This window comes from Physella acuta, unplaced genomic scaffold (assembly GCF_028476545.2).
Source record: "Physella acuta isolate Inbredline_101_S28 unplaced genomic scaffold, ASM2847654v3 ptg000421l, whole genome shotgun sequence".
In the NCBI taxonomy this organism is placed as follows: Eukaryota; Metazoa; Mollusca; class Gastropoda; family Physidae; genus Physella; species Physella acuta.
In genome coordinates, this window is record NW_026731940.1 from 291,572 (window position 1) to 314,708 (window position 23,137).

Sequence of the window (23,137 nt, forward strand, 5' to 3'; positions counted from 1 at the left end):
TTTTTTCAATTTTAATGTGTATGTAACGTCTTTAGAATAAAGAAAAAGATACTGGAGCTGTTAGTCATCAGTCATCATTGTGACCTTGCCATATTAAGGAATAGTAGAGTCAGTTCTATGCTCAGCTGCCTTTCCTCAACATGAGTCAGGTAGCATTTAAGCTGAATGTACACATGGGCAACATACATACTCAAGTCCAGGATCCAAACCCAAGACTTTTGGGTTAGCAGTCAAGAGCTCTACCATCTGGCCATGCCGCCCCATAATAGCTTTAATAACATCCCTAGAAAACTCTTACATTAAAGCAGATGTTCAAGTCGACAATGTAAGTGTTCATGTAATTTATGGAATAAATAAAATGTAGAACAATGTAGCCAGGCAATTATTGAACAGCTGTGAGAACACTTACGTGCACAGCCCCATGTTGTTGTACTTGTCACCTGAGTAGGTGGTGTAGTGAGGGTCACCCCAAGCTGAGCACTCCCCACAATAACCTGAAGACATCAATATCTACATGATGACATTAACTTTATAGTAGGTGCAAGCATTTTTATTAAGTTTAAGCTGAAGTCAGATTATAAACATACAAGAACAACAGAAATTTATCTTTTAAAATTGTTATTGTATTTGAATTGGAAAATAAGTTTTAAAAATTAAAACAATGTAGAAATTTTTTTTTTTTTTTTTCAGAATCCATCACTTTTAAATCCCTTTTCTGTTGCTAGATTAAGACTGTCCTCTAACATGATTATGCTACTGGATGTTATAGATATTTTATTTAAAGATATCTAGTTATCTAACTATATTATATCTAAAAAGTAAACAATAGATTGTAGACTTCGCATTTAGTTTCTAAAAAAATTATTTTGCAATTTTAAAAAAAAATGAATTAAGAGCTTGCCTGAACATGTCTGCGTCTTTGCAAGGAGTTGTGTGCCAAGTGGACACTGACAGATGTAGTGATTGGGTGCTGGGATGCAAATTTTACCACCATCACAAGGTGTGGCCTTTGATTTGGGCAGCTCTGTACATTGGTTGTCAGCTGAAGGTGTGAACATAAAATGAGAAAACCATTGATAGGTGACATGTGTATTAGGAGCACTAATTTAAACAAAAGTCAACCATCAACTGTCATTTTAATTTTAAAACTAAATTTAAAACGCAAATGTACAAAGAAGTATTTTGATGGATCATGCACATATTTTTTTATGACATTCAAACATACTTTTAAAAATTTGAATCCATATGCATGTTCTTTATCTCCATATACATAAACTTTATTAAAAAAAAAAAAAAAAAAAAAAAAAAAAAATATATATATATATATATATATATATATATATATATATATATACATATATATATATATATATATATATATATAAAGTTTAAAAGGAAAGAAGTAATAAAAACATTAAAACTTACTTTGAGGGCACAAGATGCGAACACGGAATGTTTTACAATCAAGTTCTTGTCCACTGAGGCAGGAGAATGATTCTGGCTTGCATGCTATGGTGGTGCCCTGTTGGTCAAAGTTGGTTACCCATCGGCCTTCATTTGATAAGGCACTGCACTCTATGTCCAATGGACTTGCACAGAGCTGGTCCTATTTAATTTTAAAGATGAGGTTGAATATAATTCACAATATTTTTCTTTTAATTTTTGGTAATTCAAATAACAAAAAAAATATATGAATATTTACAAAATAATTGAAATAATTGAAACTTTGTATTGAAAGTGTTTTAACTTAAAAAAATAGAGTTCTTACAAAGTTAAAAATAGTTGATGAAAAGTATTCACTTAGAAAATTCTTATAACAAAATGTTTTGCTGAATAATAGGAAATCTCAAAAATGCCTACAACGAATACATTTTGTTTTCATTTCTAGGGTACAGAACATAGATTTATGTGTTGAACATAAGAAAAAATAGTAATAATACATTTAGGTTTCAAGACCTAGATCTGAAAGTTTTTCAGTAAATTTAAATAGTAAGGGGTATTCTGTAAATGAGGTTACGTGATTTAACTGATTTGTACCATCACTTCCCATATTGTCATTAAAGGCAAGCCTCCAATGACATCCTCCCTACCATATAACAACAATTATAATAACATTTTTTTTTTCTTTAAAAAAAAATACAAACTATATAAATCTACTTTTTCCAAATTATTAAAAACTGTCTCCATTAGCACATCATCACAATAGAACAATCCTGCTCCAGTATTGGTTATCAATAAAATGAGGCAAGTCTTGGCAATTTACATACATTTTTTTAGAACAGGATAAATAAAAAAGTGCACTCTACCGGCTGTCCATCCCTCATGAGTTGCTGCTTGAGCTCAGTTACAGACTGGACAGTGGTGGCTGGGAAGTATGGGGTGTAGCCAGCAGGTACTGAAGTAGCTGCAAGTATACAAGTTTAAAATCAGTAGGGAAGTATGGGGTGTAGCCAGCGGGTACTGAAGTAGCTGCAAGTATACAAGTTTAAAATCAGTAGGGAAGTATGGGGTGTAGCCAGCGGGTACTGAAGTAGCTGCAAGTATACAAGTTTAAAATCAGTAGGGAAGTATGGGGTGTAGCCAGCGGGTACTGAGTTAGCTGCAAGTATACAAGTTTAAAATCAGAAGGGAAGTATGGGGTGTAGCCAGCGGGTACTGAGTTAGCTGCAAGTATACAAGTTTAAAATCAGTAGGGAAGTATGGGGTGTAGCCAGCGGGTACTGAAGTAGCTGCAAGTATACAAGTTTAAAATCAGTAGGGAAGTATGGGGTGTAGCCAGCGGGTACTGAGTTAGCTGCAAGTATACAAGTTTAAAATCAGAAGGGAAGTATGGGGTGTAGCCAGCGGGTACTGAGTTAGCTGCAAGTATACAAGTTTAAAATCAGTAGGGAAGTATGGGGTGTAGCCAGCGGGTACTGAAGTAGCTGCAAGTATACAAGTTTAAAATCAGTAGGGAAGTATGGGGTGTAGCCAGCGGGTACTGAGTTAGCTGCAAGTATACAAGTTTAAAATCAGTAGGGAAGTATGGGGTGTAGCCAGCGGGTACTGAAGTAGCTGCAAGTATACAAGTTTAAAATCAGAAGGGAAGTATGGGGTGTAGCCAGCGGGTACTGAGTTAGCTGCAAGTATACAAGTTTAAAATCAGAAGGGAAGTATGGGGTGTAGCCAGCAGGTACTGAGGTAGCTGCAAGTAAAGTTTAAAATCAGTAGGGAAGTATGGGGTGTAGCCAGTGGGTACTGAGGTAGCTGCAAATATACAAATCTATTGGGTAAAACTAATAGAAAAATATAAGTTACAGCCAGCATTTAAGGAGTTAGCCAAAAAATTACAAAGAACAACAACGTGCACATAGAGCTAGTGAGCAAAATATACCACATGTAAATGAACTCACTGATTGGTCCACAGAGTGCAGCTGATTTAGTGGCACAGCTTTGAGTTTGTAGTTTGCCTGTACCCTTATTAAGTATAACACAGTTTTGTTCTTTTCCCTTAGGATTAGGCTGCACAAATTGAAACAAGTTAGGTGAAAAAATTAGTAATATAAAAAGAAATAATTGAATTAATTCATCATCATTATATATAGTCATCCAAAAAGTTATAAAAGTATTTATTTACATCAGGTTTCCCATCAAAATTTCCAAATCCGTTACTCAGAGCAATGCCATTACCCCATCTGAAGTCTCCCAGTTGTTTATCATATGACATGTAGACGTATACATTAGCCCTGATAAAGAGAAAAATAGTCTTAAATACAACAGCATTTGATTCTGTAATCTGTAGCCTTCTAAAAGTTTATTTTTTTAAAAGTTTATTCTTCTGTTACAAAAAATATTTCTGTATCTGTAACCAAAACATATTTAATATACAGTTTTGTTATCTGTACTAGATTGGTTTTTTTTCAAGTTTATTTGCATCAATGTTCTGAAATAAGTAAAAAATTACGTGATGAGGGACAAGGCTTTGTTCAGCTGACCAATGCTGTCAAATACAGCCAGTGTCCTGCCCAAATTTTTACACTTGTCCAAAGCACCTTGTTGGTTGGAGACATCCTTGATGAATTTGAAATCGTTTGGATCTGAGAGTATATATTTTTTTAAAGTTAAATAATTATTATTTAATATTAGCTGTTGATGAATTGTTTTAATTAGTTATTTCAAAAGCACATGTTTTTCTTTGTGCAGAATGGAAAAGTAAGGAATTTTTATGAAGTTATTGTCACTTAAAAAAAACTAAAAAAAAAAACCAAAGTCAATTTTGTTAGATTTTGTTAGTTGTCTGAGTTTATTTAAATTTTAATGTGTTTTTAAAATGTAAAAATATTTTTACCATTTTTGATTATGCTATGAGATTTATGTATAATAAAAGAGTCTAATTGATAGCACTACTCTTGGGTCTTTTTCACCAACATGTTTTGAATGTTTAGTTGGGAGGTACAATGGTACAAGTATCTTAAAATAATAGATCTAGGCCTACATATTTCTACATAATATTATATTATTATACACAATACTAAATACTAAGTAAATACAAAGTCTATTGACTATTAGTACTACTAGTAATAGACTATTTACACCATATTATGAATATTTGTAATAAAACAAAAAAATCTGATTTACTTACCGTAACTGTTACTTTTGGTATTATCTGAAAGTAAAAGTTATTTATTAAAAAAAAAATTAAATTGTTCTCAAAATTAGAAGATATATTTTATATTGCATTTTTTCTTCATCTGAAATCTAGCAGGATCAAATTATAAATGTAAGCCTATATTAACATGTCATTGAAAGAAGAGAGGAAAAGTGGACATTGCCCATATGTGCACTACAAGCCCACCAGATGCCCTTCTCTATAACTAAAATAACGTCCTACTACATCCTTTTTTACTAGGCCCAGAGGCGTAGCGACCCTTCCCCTCCCCCTCGCTACGCTACTGACTAGGCCCTATACAAAATTGAGATTTTTTCTTTTTTGCTAAATCAAGTTCTTTATATTATTTATAAAATAAAATTGCTATCCTTTTCTAAAAAGGCCTAAACCACAATTCAGATCAAAATTTGGACAATTGGTCAATTTTTTATTTTTTATTTCAATTTACAAATAGGCTAAGCCAAAGAGAAATAACTGCTAATTTTCCTGGTAAAATATAAGCCCTACTCTTAAAAATGTTACAGTGTCATATTTTCTTAATTAAATAGCTAGAAAAGTGCATCTCATACAGGAATGTATTTTAATGTCATTGGTAGATAATAACATAGCTTCAATATAAATTAATATATAATATATAGAATCTAGGCCTAGATCTTTAGGCCTAAAGCTTACAATTTACATACATTGTTACAGTCTGTTACAATATGTTTGTTTTTACGCTTAAAATTTAGGCTAATTAAATATAAGTTTAAAAGCAACACACTGTGTAAATATGAGAAAGAAGTATATAGGTGTACAGATGACCTACCATAATCACAAATAAATCCTTGACGTGTTTTGCAGTCTGGATTAGGAAACACGGCTACGTTGTTCAGTTTATCGACGACGGCCTGGAAGCACCCTGAAGACCTCTGAAACTGGGTCATGTCAATCTGTCGAGGTGCGTCCACCTGGTATGGAGATTTGGTCAGCCGGGCGTTTGGTCCAATGACGTCCAGGTTGCCACCGATCCACAAAGCTGAAAACAGTTTTTTTAAAATATGATTTTGAAATTCTATCCTTACTTTTTTTATCTTTTAAAATGACGGGTTGTATACCGTAGTAGCAGTAGAATCACTAGGTCTGGTGTCACCCGGCGCCCCCCCCCCCCCCCCATCTCTTGTAACTCCATGCGTGTTTGTTATTCACAAGTTGATACTTGGGTTCAAAGGGTGTGGTTCAAAAGGCCACGCAGTTAGAGTTACTTAAAAACAATCAAGTGTTAGAAGATTTAAGAGCCTACATTCAAAGTTTCTTTAACCCTTAAAAAATGTTTCCTCGTAGTAGTCGTAGTCAGATTTTTAGGCGACTGAAATATAAAGGCTCTCTTTATAACATACAAAGCAACTATGCTTTTAAATGGTTACGTCTATGCAAATATTTCGCCACCTTTTACACTACTCTTCCATCATAGGCTACAATACGTTAATAATGCACAACTCGTCCGTTTGTAACTAGCAAAGGGGAACAACAACAGAAATACTAAACACAGAACAAGCCAAGAAGAATGACAGCAAAATTGGAAAAATTAAATTTTTTTTATTTTTTTTTTGATGAAAATATATTTTTTAACTTTAAGCCTGTTAGTTGTTAAATAAACGACTAGGCTCATTCAGTTAATAAGCCATTTGTTTCAACAAATGACACAATGAATATAGATCTAAATGGTAGGTTTTTTTTTAAAGTGTCCAGAAACGTTTAAATTTGCAAAGATTGTGCCTTTTGATATAACTAAAACATTGTTATAATAAGAAATTGTTAGAATGTTTTAGTCAAATAATGTGGCTATTTAATAATAATTAACGCATGACAATTAAATTAGAATCTATCTATATAATAATTCTCTTCTGGGAGCCGTTAGAAAACAAGCTGCAAGGAAGGGGGGGGGGGGGGTTATGGTCCTTAACGAGCTACTTATAGTGTTTTAAAGAAGTATTTTCAGTGTCAGCGTTGGTACTGTCGAATTCAAAAATTATGAATTACTGAAAAGTAGAAAAAACAACAACTAAATAGCGGCGTATGTTATGCCGCGGGCCGGCTCGTATCAAATTAATTCTTCATCAGAACTATAATGTCGCCGCCTCCCTCTTTTGTAATAGCTCAAATCTAATTTCGCGGTATAATCATTGTGGTGATGTAATGTGTATGAAAGGTGAATACGTGGAACGGGTCACTGCGTGTGTGTATGTATCATGTAGTGAGACGCGAGGCCGGGTGTATTGACGTGTATGTTGTACGGAGTGAACGAGGGTACAAGGGAAGCGACTGGTCGGGTGACAGCGGCTGTGTTGTGAGCGAGAGAAAGGTGGTGTGTAGGGAGGGATGAATGCGGAGGACAGTTGAAGGTTGAGTGTGGAAGCAAGGAGGTTGAGGTTGGGACTGGAGGACGGGAGATAGAGAAATAAAGAATACTGTAATAGCCTAAATCGTGTATGTTGTACGGAGTGAACGAGGGTACAAGGGAAGCGACTGGTCGGGTGACAGCGGCTGTGTTGTGAGCGAGAGAAAGGTGGTGTGTAGGGAGGGATGAATGCGGAGGACAGTTGAAGGTTGAGTGTGGAAGCAAGGAGGTTGAGGTTGGGACTGGAGGACGGGAGATAGAGAAATAAAGAATACTGTAATAGCCTAAATCGTGTAGTGCTTTCTTTGAGATTCAGACGCCCTCACAATCATATTTTACGTAAAAATAATATTAAATAAAATACTTAAAAAAACTTTTAAAAAAACCACGTTTTTCTTGTGGACTAAAAAGTAGAAAATAACTATTTACATACATTTGATGACAAAAAACGTGGGTACGTTCACCATCAAATTTCCCGACCCATCTGCCCGACCCACGTTTTTTGTCATCAAATGTATGTAAATAGTTATTTTCTACTTTTTAGTCCACAAGAAAAACGTGGTTTTTTAAAAAGTTTTTTTAAGTATTTTATTTTCTCCTTTTTAGTCCGTTGCTACACATAAAAAACGTGGTTTTTAAAAAAGTTTTTTATATAGTTTATTTTCTACTTCATCTAATGACTTGATTAAGTATGACTTGACTAAGTGTTTATAAATACACGGACTAAAAAAAAATCTTGAGCGACCAGGATTCGAACCTGGGTTGTCGCGGCCACAACGCGAAGTACTAACTACTATGCGATCACGGCCAGCGCGCTCACATCGATTGGGGCCGAAGTAAATGTGTCGATAGGCCTCCAGTCTTGTCGGTATCTTTAGAAATCATGTCCTGAGTTTTATGGTCCTTCGGGCGTAATTAAATTAAGCTAATTACGGTCTCTAATTGCTAGTTTTTATGATTGCATCTGAAATTGTTAGGCGAAAGTAGCCTGCCTGCCAAATTTCAGAGCTCTAGAGCAATCAGAAGTGGGCTAATTTTCGATGTCAATTTTAACAACAAACAAACAAATCCACAAACACGAAGCTGAGTTAAGAAAAACGTGTTAACAATTTTAACAACAAACAAACAAATCCACAAACGCGAAGCTGAGTTAAGAAAAACGTGTTAAAATAAGTTTTCTAGATAACCCCCTCTAGAATGCAGATATTTATTGGAGAGAGAAACATACTTACAGGAACTTTCTTTTGAGTTATAGACTTTAGCTAAGAAAGAGAAAAATAATCAATATTAAAGTTACATCCGTTTCAGAAAATTACAAAATAATAATTCAGATGTATGGTGCCAATTTAAATAATATATAAAATATATTTTCTAGCGGTTGTAGACCCATTAGGACAGATTTAAAGAGCTTATTATATTAACCCATTTGAAGATAAACGAAATAAGTGGGGCTGGGAGATATGTTTCCAGGTAAGGATTTTGATGTAATTATAGGCCTATGTCATGGATGGTTTCTAAATAATCTCAACACTCCAACTGACAATAAAATATTCTTACAGTCAACAGTCTCTATGATGAATGATTTAGCCGCACAGTTGCTGGTCACTTTGCTTCTGTCGCCTGAGATGACCAACTTGCCCTCGCAGGATTTACTGAATTTGCTGTCCTTTGCTCTAATGCTGAGCAGAATTTCATTCTTTGGCGCTTTGCATGTACTGCGAACGCCGCAATTGATAACTTTCGAGGTAGCTGAGGATATAAAAGTGCACGTGTAATATTTTAAAAACTAGAACAAGTTACAATTTTTGGAGTTGTATCCGTGTGTGTTGAGTATTTTTTTTGCTAATGGTTTTGATATAGGCGTTTTAAAAATTTAATTATCTACTCCAACATAAACTGCAAGAAGTAATCATCGATACATAAAGCAGATTCAATCGACTACAACAGGGCTCCCGCAACTTTAATAACATTACTTTAAAAGTATGATACAAACATGCTATATCCGGGTTTAAATCTGCTCACTGTGTAAAGAAATTTGCATTCCAACAGCACAAAAAGGCACAAGTTTAAAGTAACCCGAGAAATGAATTTTTAAATGTAGTTTCAGACCATAGGGTCGTTACGAATCATACTACTCCATCCAGCTTCCAGCTTAAAGAATCACATTCGTTAACTGTTTGAAATTTGTTTTTTTATTCTTCAAATATCTACGTTTAAATCTATAACTATAAATGTATTGTATATTCCTAAATAAACATATATATATATATATATATATATATATATATATATATATATATATATATATATATATATATCTAAATTGATGTAGGATTTGAAAAAAAATTACCCATTGCGAGTATTTTGTAATCCGAGACACTTCTCAATACTTGCTCTAGACCTGAATCAGCCTCATTGTCGATTCTTTTGTAATTAAAAGTAAGCTAGTTTATTTTGACTATATATATATATATATATATATATATATATATATATATATATATATATATATATATATGTATATATATATATATATGTATATATATATATATATATATATATATGTGTATATATATATATATTTGTATTTATATAATGGAGCAATAAAACCAGTTATTGCACATAGTACTAAAAATACCCAAACATTTCGAACCTTAGAATTCCCTGGAATATTATGAAAAAGACGACAAGGTCAGAGAAGTTAGGATGAGTTTCTTTGTCAAGACTAACGAAGAGGCTAGGTCGAAACATATTTTGTGTTTGTTACGTTTGTACTGGTCCAGAAATAAACTATGAGGCAGGTATAGTTAGCTGTTTCTGCGACCTCGGCATATAAAGGGGTAATGTGGTCAGCACTATGCCCAGCCGACTCTGCATTTACTAACATGAGTCAGGTACCTATAGTCTCGACTAAAGGGTTTGCAGTCAAACGCTCTACCAATCGACCACTCCGTCCTACGACTACCAGGGTGAGCTTAGCAACTGTTTGCAGCCTAAGCTCGAGGTCTTGCAGATAAAGTCGTTGGTTTTTAGTCACTCCGGTGCAGTGCCCTACAATTTACTGGAACAAACGCTGCATGATTTGCATAGAACTTTATCTCTTACTTATGGCAAAAAAAAAACTACAACACTCTGGGAAGCGACAAGAACATGTTGTAAATTGCAGATGACGCGATGTAACTGAAGAAGATTGTGACAGCACAATTTAGACACAGCTTTATGCTTCAATCATTCGAACGTTTTAGATTACCCACCTGGCTAACTGAGCCCCTTGTGAGCCACACACCAAAGCGGCACTGTGCCAGTCCAAGTTATCGAACCTGACCTGGTAGCACTTGGTGCCAGCTGGGTAGAAGCCGGGCTTGCAAGCCAAGTCAGCGAAGCCTGTGTCAACAAGAAAATAGAGTCAATGATTTTGTTTTAACAATAGCCTAGAGTCACTTATGTTGTTTTAACAATTGTCTAGAGTCACTTATGTTGTTTTAACAATTGTCTAGAGTCACTTATGTTGTTTTAACAATAGCCTAGAGTCAGTGATGTTGATTTAACAATAGCCTATAGTCATTGATGTTGTTTTAACAATAGCGTAGAGTCAGTATTGTTGTTTTAAATATAGCCTACATTCTGTGATGACTAAAAATTTCAATTTTCACCCAAAATGTAAAGTAATGGGTTTATTTTTAACAAAGTAAAAGTAACCATAGTAGATTTTTCAAGTAAAAGGGGCCAGCAAGTAGATTTGTGTACATGATTCATTATAACTAAAATGTTTTGTTACAAGACCTGTTGGGTATTCAATGGGAACATATGAGAGGAAAAATTTGCTGTGTTTAGCAATCTTGATATTTTATTACTGTTAAAAGTTTTTAACAATACATTAACAGTTACCTTGCGGTTAATTAAAAACTACACTCTGACTTACATTCTCTGCCGTTTCCTTTGAAGCCTGCTTTGCACACGCATTTTGTGCCACCGACGCAGTCAGCGTTCTCTGAGCAAGGTCCAAGGTTGGTTTCGTTGATTGTTCCTTTCTGGCATGTGACTAGCTTGCTACAGGCTTCAACAAAAGAGCTTTGACCATCCTGAGGACAAGATATTCCAATGTCTTACTTGGAGTGATCCACCCCTCCGAAATTGTAAGCAAAACACTGCATGAAATACTAAAATTATAATTTGATTTTTTCCTGTTACTAAATGGAAAAAAATCATTTGTGAAGTTGTTTTTATGATAGTGTTTCTTTCAGGCCTCTCTTTGAGGGAGGGGGGGGGGGAGGGGGGGGCAGTTCTATACCTTGAATTTGGTGAAACAAAGAAAACTCAAAATGAGGCTTTATTGTACTAAATATTTTATCATATAAATGTATGTATTAGCAACATAATGATTAACCCTCATAAATAATTACTTTTCCGATAATATTTATGGGGAAAATGGCAGCTTACAACGTTTACACACAAAAAAACGTTTGATGCAAAGCCCACCTAGGTTATTAAAATCACAAAAAAAGTTAAACAAATATGATTTTAGATGAAAAAAATTGAATTTTTTTCAAGAAAGTTGACTACCAGTCCCTCCCCCCCCCTTACCGCTTAAAGTAGCCCTCAAAGTGATAATGCATCCATATTAATACCATATAATAAAGTGGCTGTGATATATACTTATTTAATAGTAAAGAGAAGGTACTTCCAGTGCAATAGTGCAATAGAACTGTTTCTTTTTTTAATTTTTAAAAAAATTAATTTAAAAAAAACAAAAACAGAATAGACATACGAGGAGAAAGAATTGCGTACCAAGTGAACGTAACCAGTGTGTGTATAATAGAGCGGAGAATTAATACTTTAAAAAGATAACATTGATTAATTTTTAAAAGTTTAGTAACCATCTAATTAAATCACATTTTATATCACAGTGTATTGTCATCAAATCCAGAGGCGTAGCGACCCTTCCCGGCGCCCGGGAACAAACTTTTCGATTTGCACCCCCCCCCCCCCCCTCGAGATTTCGATTAGCACCCCCCCCCCTCAAACTTTCGATTTGCACCCCCCTCAACCTTTCAATTTATTTTTCCAACCCATTTTGGCGCCCCCTAAGGTCGGCGCCCGGGGACATATGTCCCTTCCGCCCCCCCCCCCCCCCTCGCTACGCTACTGATCAAATCTTCACCTACGTTAAAAGTTTGAAAGAAATTTGTCCGGTAAAAGTGATTTATTTTGAGAAATTGGAATCCGAAAGTATGTAAAACATTAAAATTTGTCAAAATCTCGAGTTAGATTGCTTGCATCGTTTATACCATATAGCGGTGAGGTGTAAAACGACAAAAACTGTCAAAATGTATGTTAACTATTCAGCACTATTACTCAGTAGTCGAGTAAGTAAAATAAAACTTACTGAAACTTGCAATCCTTACAAACGTGCTAGACTTAACTATATACGTAGGATTTATTTTAATAATATTATTTTAGCAAAATAAGAAAAAGAAATATGATTATTAATCTTTAAAAGCCTAATAGTTTAATTAGGTCTTAGCATTATAAAACGATACTTACATTGAGCGTGAAGGCGGAGTTGCCGGTTTGGACAGTGCAGGTATCGTCGCAATCGTCGGCAGGTACACAGTTTTGGTCAGCGTCCAGCAAGAACCCGTCTTGACATGCGCACCCGGAAACTGTGTTCAGATCGTCACAGGTGAGTGATTTCTGTGGTTCCTTGCAGCTATCCTGACACTGGGGGCGGTAGGACTTCTTGTACACCATGTTGCGGCCGCAGTTGTTGGCTGGTGAGATGAAACAGCGAGGTGGTGATGTGTTAGCAGCAGGAGGACGTAACAGTTAAGCGCCCTCGGCGAACTATCAGTTTTGCGCCCCCCCCCCCCATTTAAATATAGTTATTCACGGTGGCGAACAAGCACTCCTCCCCCCCATTTGAAAAAGGTTGGGCCGCCTTTTACTTGTCAATGTTCCACAATAGTTTTCTTTATGTCATTTAGTTGATGTAGAAAACAGACAGACTAGTCAAGAACGCAAAGCAGTAATCTTAACTTTGACGGTGTATAATTCTGTATTGTAGCTAAGAATGTGCTTTTTTTCTTCTTCCAGTTTTGGCGTCACCTACGGTCGTCGCCCGCAGATGCCGCCTCAAACATCCCCCCCCCCCCAACTACAACTCTACGTAAACGTGTGTAACTGTGATTACTATGACGCTTATTCACTGGAATTAACAATGCAAGCTGCATTTTGAAGTTGGGCTTTATATCAGAAAGTCTAAAATTCGACTAAGCTTATTTTAAATAAGGATGCATTTTACCGTTTATTTAAAAAAAAAAAAAAAAAAAAAACAACCAAGAACGACGTTTTTAACTATAGTTATGTTAAGTGTAGGCCTATTTATACAGAGACGGGGCATATATCTGTAACCAGTGGCGCCACCAGGTCGGGTGTCACCCGGTGCGGTAACTGAGGGTGTCACCCTACCCTCATTCCAACAATATATAATTTTTCGGTTTGGTGCCGACACTCTCCTCTACTCTTTTGTTATTTGAACTAGATAAAACATTGTTTTTCATTGTGGTGTCACCCCCTTATGGTGTCACCAAGTGCGGCCCGCACCCACACAGCCCAGCCTTGTGACGCCACTGTCTGAAGCTAAACCGCTTGTAAAGTATGTAACACCGATCCCTTACGGCAGTTTGCGAAGCTTCTAGCTTTATCGTCGAGATCCTCATCGTCAATGTTCAGCTGCTGGATCAGCTCTTGAACACTGGACTCTAGGGCCAGACAACTGTCTTCCTTGGTGAATTCGGATCTGCTGCACTGGTCCATGACACAATCATCGAAGTACTCGTCTAGTTTATTCAAGTTGGCCATGCGGAAGGTGTCGACAGATCCGCTTGTCTGTTAGGTTAAGAAAAAGAAAGCAGACTACTTTTCAAAACCAGCATGAAAAGTCCTTTATAACATAATGCTCTTAAATGAAACAATAATTTTTGAAAAGTCATTTTTCTTGGCTACATTAGTAAAAAATAGAAGCATTGGTTGTTCCAAAAATATTTTAAATACAATTATTAAACAATGATTTTATTAAATTTGTACAATAATAATAAAAGACAATGCATTTTTATTAGATTTTTTATACATTTAAAAAAGCTTATCATAAATGTTGCTTAACTTATTTTAATTTTTAATACTACTTTTTAGTATTTAGATATGTAAAAATATAAGAGAAATTAGCTATTTAAATTTTAAAACAATTCGAACAATGTTTATTATTTCAACTCCGTTCTTTTTAACTTTCTTGATCTCCAACATGACTAAAAATATTTTATTCAAAACGCAATCAGATATTCTAAACGTCGATTTATTCCTTTTCGTTCTTAATTGTAATACGGAAGTTGATTTCATCTAACACAATTTAAGTATGTGCTACATGTCAACATGGTATACACAATATTGACTTGGATTTGATCAAGTTTTTCCTTCTGGATTTGCTTCCTCTTCCACCCAATGCAATCTGCAAGGCAGCATTTGTTTGATTTTGGAGCTTTCTCTCCTAGATAGGTTGCTCTCTTAGGCTATCGAGCCTCATTTTCCCTGTGATCCAAACTCTAGAAATCAATTATGCGTTCTTCCGCCCGACCACGCCGTCCCTTTAAACGTCAATTATCTACCCGTTATTAGAATCTGTTGTCGGTTTATACACTTACGTGAACGGTAGTTAAAAATGCTTTTTGAGAAAAGCTACTTCTTAATCTCATTATTTCCCTTTGATAATTCAATATAGTATCCCTTAAATTAATTTTTAAAGACTAATTTAATATCTAATCAGATTGAAAACTAGATATTCTTGCTTTGTCACATGAATATATTTCGATGTGTCTATGAGATTGCTGCACTAGAAGTGGATCGTAACACGAGTTTTTAACTTAAACCCACAGGCAGGCGCCGTGGCCCAGGCTAAAGCTTGTAAAAGTAAACACGGACCTTGTCAAACACACTAGCCTAAACCGACGAGATGAACACGAAATTTTCAACCCACTCACCACAGCTTTGACAAGGGGTGAAGCGCTGTTGGAACTCTTGAAGATGCCACAGTATTCATTCCCAGAGTATTTGGCCTTGTCTTCAGCAGAGCAGGGCTCGGGTACTCTGGTCGTGTCGGTGCAACTGTCGACCAAAATCATAACAGCATGTGGAACAACAAACTGATGTTAGTGATAAAATAGAGACATTATAGCTTCTGTTGATCATTGTCTACTTTGTCTAAAGGAAAGGGTGCGTTCTTATTGAATCAAGGATAACAAGGTTTTATTTAACAACTAGTACTAGTTAATTGAGGTTTATATTTAAAGTTTTGGGTTAGAGAAAAAGTGTTTGATATGTCTTGCCCGAGGTTTGGGATAAGTAGAGTTATCCACAAACATGTTCAACTCATGAAGTAGAGTTTGTCTGATACATATTTTCGGCTTTGAAAAAACTATACAGGATTGGATTTAGACAGAAACCACGCAAATTTAAAATGAAGTCACCATGCAAAAAGTATTTCATTGTCAAAACGAGACAAAAGAGGCATAAACTTAACAATAGCATTAGGAAAGAAGTTCTGATGTTTTCGTACCCTTCTCCAGCCACGCCTCCGACCATATGGAACCTGCCCAACACGTCAGCTGTGACCGCTTTGTTGGAGCCTGGGATGGTCAAGTCGTTTTTGGGATTGTCGTCAAAGTTGCCGCAAATACCGCAGAGGTATGTCTTATAGACCTCTGGGACGTAGGCCTAAAGGGAGAGTTATAGATCATCAAGGGTTAAAGTGTTAAGATAGGCTTAAGAGAGATTGACAAAACATCATGGAGTCAGGTGTGGACATAGACCCACATGAGATTTTGAGAGCATGAAGGGTTAAACTGAGAGTCGTGGGCATAGATCTAGCAGTGTGAAGGTAAACATTCTATTCAATCAGCAAGTAACTTATTGTGATGACGCTAGTTCAGGGTAGATGATAGAAACAGACTATAGCTTAGTTAAACAGACCAATGGAAATCCAGGAGCTGACCGATCATGGGGGACGGTCAGCTAACCACTGAAGCGTGGGTTAGTAGTTAGTTCAGCGCAGACGGTCAGAGAAATGTTGAGTTAGGTAGAGAGTTAGGGGTGGATAGTGTTAGGGCTGATGATGGGAGTACGTAGTTAGTAGTATTAGTAAATAGTATATAGTGTAGACTAGTTAGGTAGAAGTAGAACAGTTGATTTGTGTAAACAAAGAAATAATATCTTGAATGGGACTGTTCGTTGGATCTTCTCTTCATCTTCATTCAACCCCATCCTCATATTTGGTGGTACTGCTTTTCCACTTAGCTTATGGATTTCTTTTAGATTTCTCTAATAAAACTTCATTAAACTTCTGACGTACAAATAGTCAATGGCAACTCAAGTCAAAAACCTTTACAACTTGTGGCAAGCAAATCATCCGGTACTTAAAAGATGTCATTATATTTAGCTACACATTCATTCTAGCCTGACAGTTCATGAAGTAAGTGAGGTAGAGCTCGCGTTTTTCTGTGACCTCGGCGTTTAATATAGTGGTCAGCACTATGACCAGCCGCCTTTACTTTTTCCGAACTTAAGTCAAGTACCCATCATAGCAGGGTGGACTCCTGAACTTGAACCGGGATCCGAACCCCGAGACTTTCGGGTTAGCAGTCGTAAGCTCTACCGTTTGACCACACAGTTCCATTTTAAGCAACACACATTCCTATTATACTACAGTACAAGTCTAACTGGAAGGAAAATCGTTGATTATTATTTCAAACGTACGTAGAGTCCGTGCTTGTTGTCCCACTTCAAAAGCATGCAAAAATCTGTTTGAATGGTTAGCTGGTAGGAACTGCCTTTTCGCTCAGCCATAATCTTTATGATATCATCTTCATAATCTACCGCACTACGCTTGAGCTGCAAAAAATTTATATATATATATATATATATATATATATATATATATATATATATATATATATATATATATATATAGCAAGAGAGAAAGAGAGAGAGAGCAATAATGCAAAAGATATAGAAGCAAATCTCTTAGAGTCGACCTCGACCAGACACTCCATGTAAGGAAGCATGCACAGGTTTATTTGCTCTTTAGCTCTAAATAACATAAGACCTACGCCGTTGACTTCGAATCCGCCTCTAGTGAACAAGTATGTTTTGTCCTGGACGGTAAATTGGAAGGATTTGGTGGTGGTAACTTTGTCCTCTGGGCGCTCTCGTATGTTGGAGGAGACGAGGCTGTAAAAACAAAGGACATGTCACAAATGTTTTTAAATAGCTAAAGTAAAGTCTGACAAATCAAGAAGTCTGCCAGCATGATTGAATTATTTCCTGTTTGGTTGGGTGTAGTATAAGACAATGTAGCGCTTAAGCTTTTCATGATATAGTCTTTTCAACACAAGGAAGGTTACAGTTTCTGTTCCTGATTTGTTTCATGTCTTGATAAATTGGCGGAAGATACGAATTATAGAGTGGCAGCTCACCGGAATGCTGGGAGCAGCTCACCTGAAAACTACGAGCAGCTCACCTGAAAACTACGAGCAGCTCACCTGAAAACTACGAGCAGCTCACCTGAAAACTACGAGCAGCTCACCTGAAAACTACGAGCAGCTCACCTGAAAACTACGAGCAGCTCACCTGAAAGCTGGGAAGACGCCAAGCTCTGGGTAGTTGTTGCAGGTGCTCATCAAGTTGTAGGAGCATCCGCCCTGGAAGTCCAGCTTGGTGCCGTCTGGTGTTCTGTAGTGAGGGTCGCCTCTGGATGAGCACTCGAATAGTTCTGAAAATCATCGAAAAAGACATATTATATATATATATATATATATATATATATATATATATATATATATATATATATATATATATATATATATATATATACATATATATATATATATATATATATATATATATATATATATATATATTTTTTTTTTAATTTTTGTGCCCAAGACACACACACACACACACACACACACACACGAGTAAAACACGAAGGAGAGTTATAGTGAAATGATGTAACTTCTCCATCAGGTTTCGAACCTAGGACAAATATAGAGTGCAGGTCTCATATCAAAACGTGCGACACGCCTGGTAAATGCTCTGCAAAAGTCGGCTACAGAGAGTCGTTCAAAACTTACTGTAGGTGACTGCGTTGACTGTGCATGAACTTGTGCCGATTTCTTCCTTGCCCGTTTTTTCTCTCTTCTTCTTCACACACTGTCCCCCAAGTGGTGTCTGGACGCAGTCCTTTCGTTGTTGTTCGCATTTTTGTCTGAAACTTTCCACTGAACAGTCGTTTTGTTCTGCAAGATGGTACCAGAATATGTTAATGAGAGCATGGCGATATACGCAGTAACACATTATGTGTGCTGAAATAAATATTGCCTTTTTTATTTTGAATACGAGGTCATTAATTTCTGAAATAGAATACGATATTTGGTTTTTTTCTTCTTCTTTTCAAGATAATGGCTATCGATCAATAAACAGAAATAAATCTAAAAATTTAAAAAATCCATTAAAAATGTTTAACACGTTTTTATGTATTTGTTTTCTGTAGTGGCTCTTTTGACACGACTTTAAATAATTTGTTTTTCTCTTACGTTTGTATTTGAAAATTTTGAAACAGCGTTAGCGACTAAAATACGTGAATATATATTACAACATAAAACAACTTACGTGAAGGTGGACACTTGAAACGGACCTCGTAGTCTGGACACTTGGCGCCTTTAGCCTGTTTGTTGTTTTTGCAGGTGATGGCGTTCCTCTCACAGGCTTTGTCCAGCTTGATACCGTTGGTATTCGACTTGCTGATGAGTGCTTGTGTACCTACAGCTCGGCATTGCATCTTGATGGGATTCTTGCACAGCTTCACGTTCTTATTGGGCTGTACATTGAAAATAGACTGCTGTTTTAGAACTAGATTTCCCAATTTTGTAGATTTGTCTTAGGTAGACTTTTAGTGCTTGTACCGAACACTCCCCCCAACCCCCCCCCCCCCCCCTCTCACACACATAAAAACCCAACGTCTTCATGCCTTTGATAAAAGGCATACGGCGTTTGACCTTTCAGTCTCCGAACTTACAAGTTTTGATCGCGCATGATCTTAATTGTCAGATTTGGATCAGCCATTGAAGAAAACGACATTTTAAAAATATTTTTCAATTTTTTATTCAGTGCTTTAATCATATTATTAATGTAACCCAACCGTACCGTCTTCAAAAGAACACAAAAGAACACAATACTGACTTAGGTTTAACCGGTAAACATGACCTATGCTTCCATAGACTTACCAAGGTGCCATCTGTGGCTTTTTTGATAATTTTTGATAGATTCTCATCATCGCCGTTCTGTAGATCGCTGTTGCTGTTAATCCATTCGCTCCAACCATCTGCGTCGTCTTCTTCATCGTCATCTTTTACGACTATATTCGTTAATGAAGAATAATAATAACACCTCTGTATGCTATGACAATCGTTTTATTAAAAAATCCGACCCAGTAATGTGATAGGATATAAACAGAGTATATACATATATATATATATATATATATATATATATATATATATATATATATATATATATATATATATATATATACATATATATATATATATATATATATATATATATATATATATATATATATATATATATATATATATATATATACCCTTTGGCCTTTTTACCCCCCCCACCCACACCTCGAATGTACTTAAATAGATTTTATGTAAAGATTTTTTAATTCAAAATATAATAATTACAATCATGTAAACGATATGTTCACTATTGATAAGCCCAATAATTTTCACACATTTTTTGGTAGACTAAGACCTTCTCACACATCCTGCCATTTCTCTCACCCATGTTACCAGCTAGACCCGTGGGTTACCACATTTTTCTTACCCATGTTACCACCTTTAGACCCGTGGGTCACCACATTCCTCTTACCCATGTTACTAGCTAGACGCGTGGGTTACCAAATTTATCTTACCCATGTTACTAGCTACCACCACTAGACCCGTTGGTTACTACATTCCTCTCACCCATGTTACCACCACTAGACCCGTTGGTTACTACATTCCTCTCACCCAAGGGTTACCACATTTCTCTTACCCATTTTACCACCACTAGACCCGTGGGTCACCACATTCCTCTCACCCATGTTACTACTGTTCAACCAGTTGGTCCCTACTGATATTTTGCTGTATAACATTACATACGCTGTTCGCAGATGAAAGGCAACTTGTCGTTACAATCAGCAAAGTCCATCATTTTGGTTTGGTCGAAGTCAGCGACAACACATTGGCTGCTTAGTGACGTCTTCTGGTTCATATCAACAACGGTCGCTTTACTGGAGAATTTTCTAGAAAAAAACAGAACGACATAACCGATTTAATAGAAGTTTTGGAATTACACCAAGTAAACTTAGTATTGCGTTAAAATGGATACTTTTCTAAAAAGTAAAAGTAAAAATGATTCAATAAATATATTGAAATTAGACCAAGTAAATAAATACTACAATTCTTTATTTCATTTAAAAAAAAAAGAACTTCCTTTCATATAAAACAATACATTGTAATACTGATATTAAAACATAACAATGTAATTCTAAAATTACATTTAAAAAACACTGCCTTACTTCAAAGCGCCTTGGCATGATTTTTTGTCCATTTTGAATTTGTCCGCAACTCTTGTAACAAGAGTCTCACTGAAGCTTCCTCCACCGAAGTAGCATCTGTGGCCTATGGGACACACGGAACATTGAAGGTAACTTTACTTGTGTATACACAAAAAAAAAAAAAATTAAGTAAACGAGTTATTCTGTTTAGTAGAGGAGAGGCTGAAGAGAGGTATTGTGGACATAGTCTAAAAGCGATGTAGTGGGGAAAAGGACAATGTGGTCCGTCGCAGAGGCGTAGCGAGAGAGAGGGGGGGTGCTGACAGCACCGGGGGACACCATTTAGGGGTGACACCAAGGCAAAAAGTAGCAAAATATATAGAGAAAAACTTCAGGGAGGGGGGTGCAAATCGAAAGTTTGAGTAGGGGTTGCAAATCGAAAGTTTGAAAGGGGAGGGGGTGCAAATCGAAAATTTGAAAGTTCTCCCCGGGAAGGATCGCTACGCCTCTGGGGGTGACACCATTAAGTGCCGCACCGGGTGACACCCGACCTCGCTACGCCACTCGTCCGTTGATTGTTGGGGCTCAAGGGAAAAGTGTGTGTTGGGAAAATGTAAATGTGATCACTTTTTTTGAGTGGGAAGTCTGGTAGCTTAATTAATAAGAATGATTTAATTGAAAAAGAAATGTGATCAATACAAATTGTTCACCTTCCAGTTCTGGGAATTCCTCGACGATGCCAGCAATTGTGAAGTCCGGGTTGTCCAGCTGGGCCAGGCGTCCCTTCAGGCTGGCGCATTTGTCTGCGGCCTCTGAGAAGGTCCTATTTTAAATATTTAAGACATAAGCAGAGGCGTAGCGAGGGGGGTGCGGAGGGGGGGGGGGTGCGGACCGCACCGGGTGACACCACTTAGGGCGAAAAAAAGCAAAATATATACAGAAAAATGATAATTTCACTTAATTAAATGATTAATTAGAATAAATTAAAAACAGTCTTTTTAAGAGCAAAGTGGACGAATCCCGAACCGGATGGAGCGGGGGGGGGGGGGGGGGGGGGGTGCCACCATGACGTAAACCTGGTAATTATAAAGAAAACACGCAACATCCAGCTATATTATAAGCGAATATAGATACAAATCGTTAGTATTATCTGAGCACAGTTTAAAGTAATCACCTATGGGGTTGATGGTGGGGGGGGGGGGGAGAAGGGGAATTTTGGGAGGGGGGGGGGCAGGGGGGGGAAGTGACATCAACTCAACGTTGCAATATATATGCCTGAGGAAAACGGTTTGGTTGAGAATAGTAATAACCTATATGTTAATCCATGTATGAGGTCGGGGGGGGGGGGGGGGGGGGGGGGGTAAAAAAATTAAATACATCCAGAAGAAAAAAATATTTGAATACATATAAACATGCGTATACAACTAATTACAAGTGTATATGGAATATATATATATATATATATATATATATATATATATATATATATATATATATATATATATTCCATATATATATATATATATATTCTTTCGGGGGGGGGGGGGGTCGGTACCTGGTGACACCAGACCTCGCTACGCCACCGGACGTAAGCAAAAATAAAAGATTAAATGTTATCATTGCCCAAAAAGTATAGAAACATCACAATTTTCACTTCAATTTGACACCAGGTTCAATTACCGAAGTTAATTTCTAGAGCTCGATTCCACTCGTACAACCGCTGCCGCATCGTTTTATTTTTGAAAGATAGATTTCCTATCCGTTTTATATAGGAATCATGCCAAAAGGCCGAGAATATATAAAGCCGACAGGCCATATGGCCGACTGACAAAAGACCCACGGTTAAAAGGCCGACTAAATAATACCAATGGGTATTAGGACGATATACCAAAAGGCCAATATATCAAAAGACCGACTAATAAAGGATAAAACCCCAACTGAAATTGTACTTAATATTACTTATCATTATAAATAAAGAATAAAAGACAAACTTGCAAGAAATATCCTAATTCAATAAGACAAGTATATCATAGAACCAAGATGATTGTTAATGTTTTTATGTAGACGTCATTACACATTCAATTTCTTAAGCTTAGAATCTTACGAAACAATAAAATAAACAATTTTTAAAAATTAGAATTTTTTTTACTGTTGTCAACGTTCAAAAATTTAATTGCGAACTATTGCCATGTTATCTCAGTTCTATTGTTAAATGAATCTCTAATCGCTCTTTCAAAGAACGCATCACATTACTGTATTTAATACATAAAGTCTATTAATATGCATGCATGTTTCACATTAAAATGATAAACTAGATCAGGGGTCTCCAAACTTTTCAGCCCGAGGGCCGCATTGACTATCAAAGTTCAGTTCGGGGGCCAGTTTCTTCCAGACATGTCTTTGATTTTTCTGGGAAAAGTTCCTCAGCTATCACCAACAAATGTTTTTT

General features: G+C 36.4%; 1 protein-coding gene across 1 annotated transcript in view; it reads right to left on the bottom strand.

Moving 5' to 3' along the window:
- LOC131942703 (uncharacterized) overlaps positions 1-23,137 on the bottom strand; it is a 60,115-nt gene that overhangs the window by 26,294 nt on the left and 10,684 nt on the right. The window contains exons 4-30 of the mRNA XM_059302613.1: positions 21,399-21,511; positions 20,710-20,812; positions 20,291-20,433; positions 19,361-19,491; positions 18,747-18,954; positions 18,209-18,373; positions 17,706-17,847; positions 17,186-17,306; positions 16,833-16,967; positions 15,637-15,794; positions 15,062-15,185; positions 13,706-13,916; positions 12,573-12,799; positions 10,951-11,110; positions 10,283-10,412; positions 9,379-9,452; positions 8,586-8,777; positions 8,261-8,290; positions 5,457-5,666; positions 4,622-4,645; positions 3,944-4,076; positions 3,617-3,725; positions 3,393-3,501; positions 2,307-2,404; positions 1,426-1,606; positions 902-1,042; positions 410-494 (exon numbers count right to left, since the gene is read on the bottom strand). Coding sequence (XP_059158596.1) covers positions 410-494; positions 902-1,042; positions 1,426-1,606; positions 2,307-2,404; positions 3,393-3,501; positions 3,617-3,725; positions 3,944-4,076; positions 4,622-4,645; positions 5,457-5,666; positions 8,261-8,290; positions 8,586-8,777; positions 9,379-9,452; positions 10,283-10,412; positions 10,951-11,110; positions 12,573-12,799; positions 13,706-13,916; positions 15,062-15,185; positions 15,637-15,794; positions 16,833-16,967; positions 17,186-17,306; positions 17,706-17,847; positions 18,209-18,373; positions 18,747-18,954; positions 19,361-19,491; positions 20,291-20,433; positions 20,710-20,812; positions 21,399-21,511 — 3,657 coding nt within the window. The remainder of the gene's footprint in view (positions 1-409; positions 495-901; positions 1,043-1,425; positions 1,607-2,306; positions 2,405-3,392; positions 3,502-3,616; positions 3,726-3,943; positions 4,077-4,621; positions 4,646-5,456; positions 5,667-8,260; positions 8,291-8,585; positions 8,778-9,378; positions 9,453-10,282; positions 10,413-10,950; positions 11,111-12,572; positions 12,800-13,705; positions 13,917-15,061; positions 15,186-15,636; positions 15,795-16,832; positions 16,968-17,185; positions 17,307-17,705; positions 17,848-18,208; positions 18,374-18,746; positions 18,955-19,360; positions 19,492-20,290; positions 20,434-20,709; positions 20,813-21,398; positions 21,512-23,137) is intronic.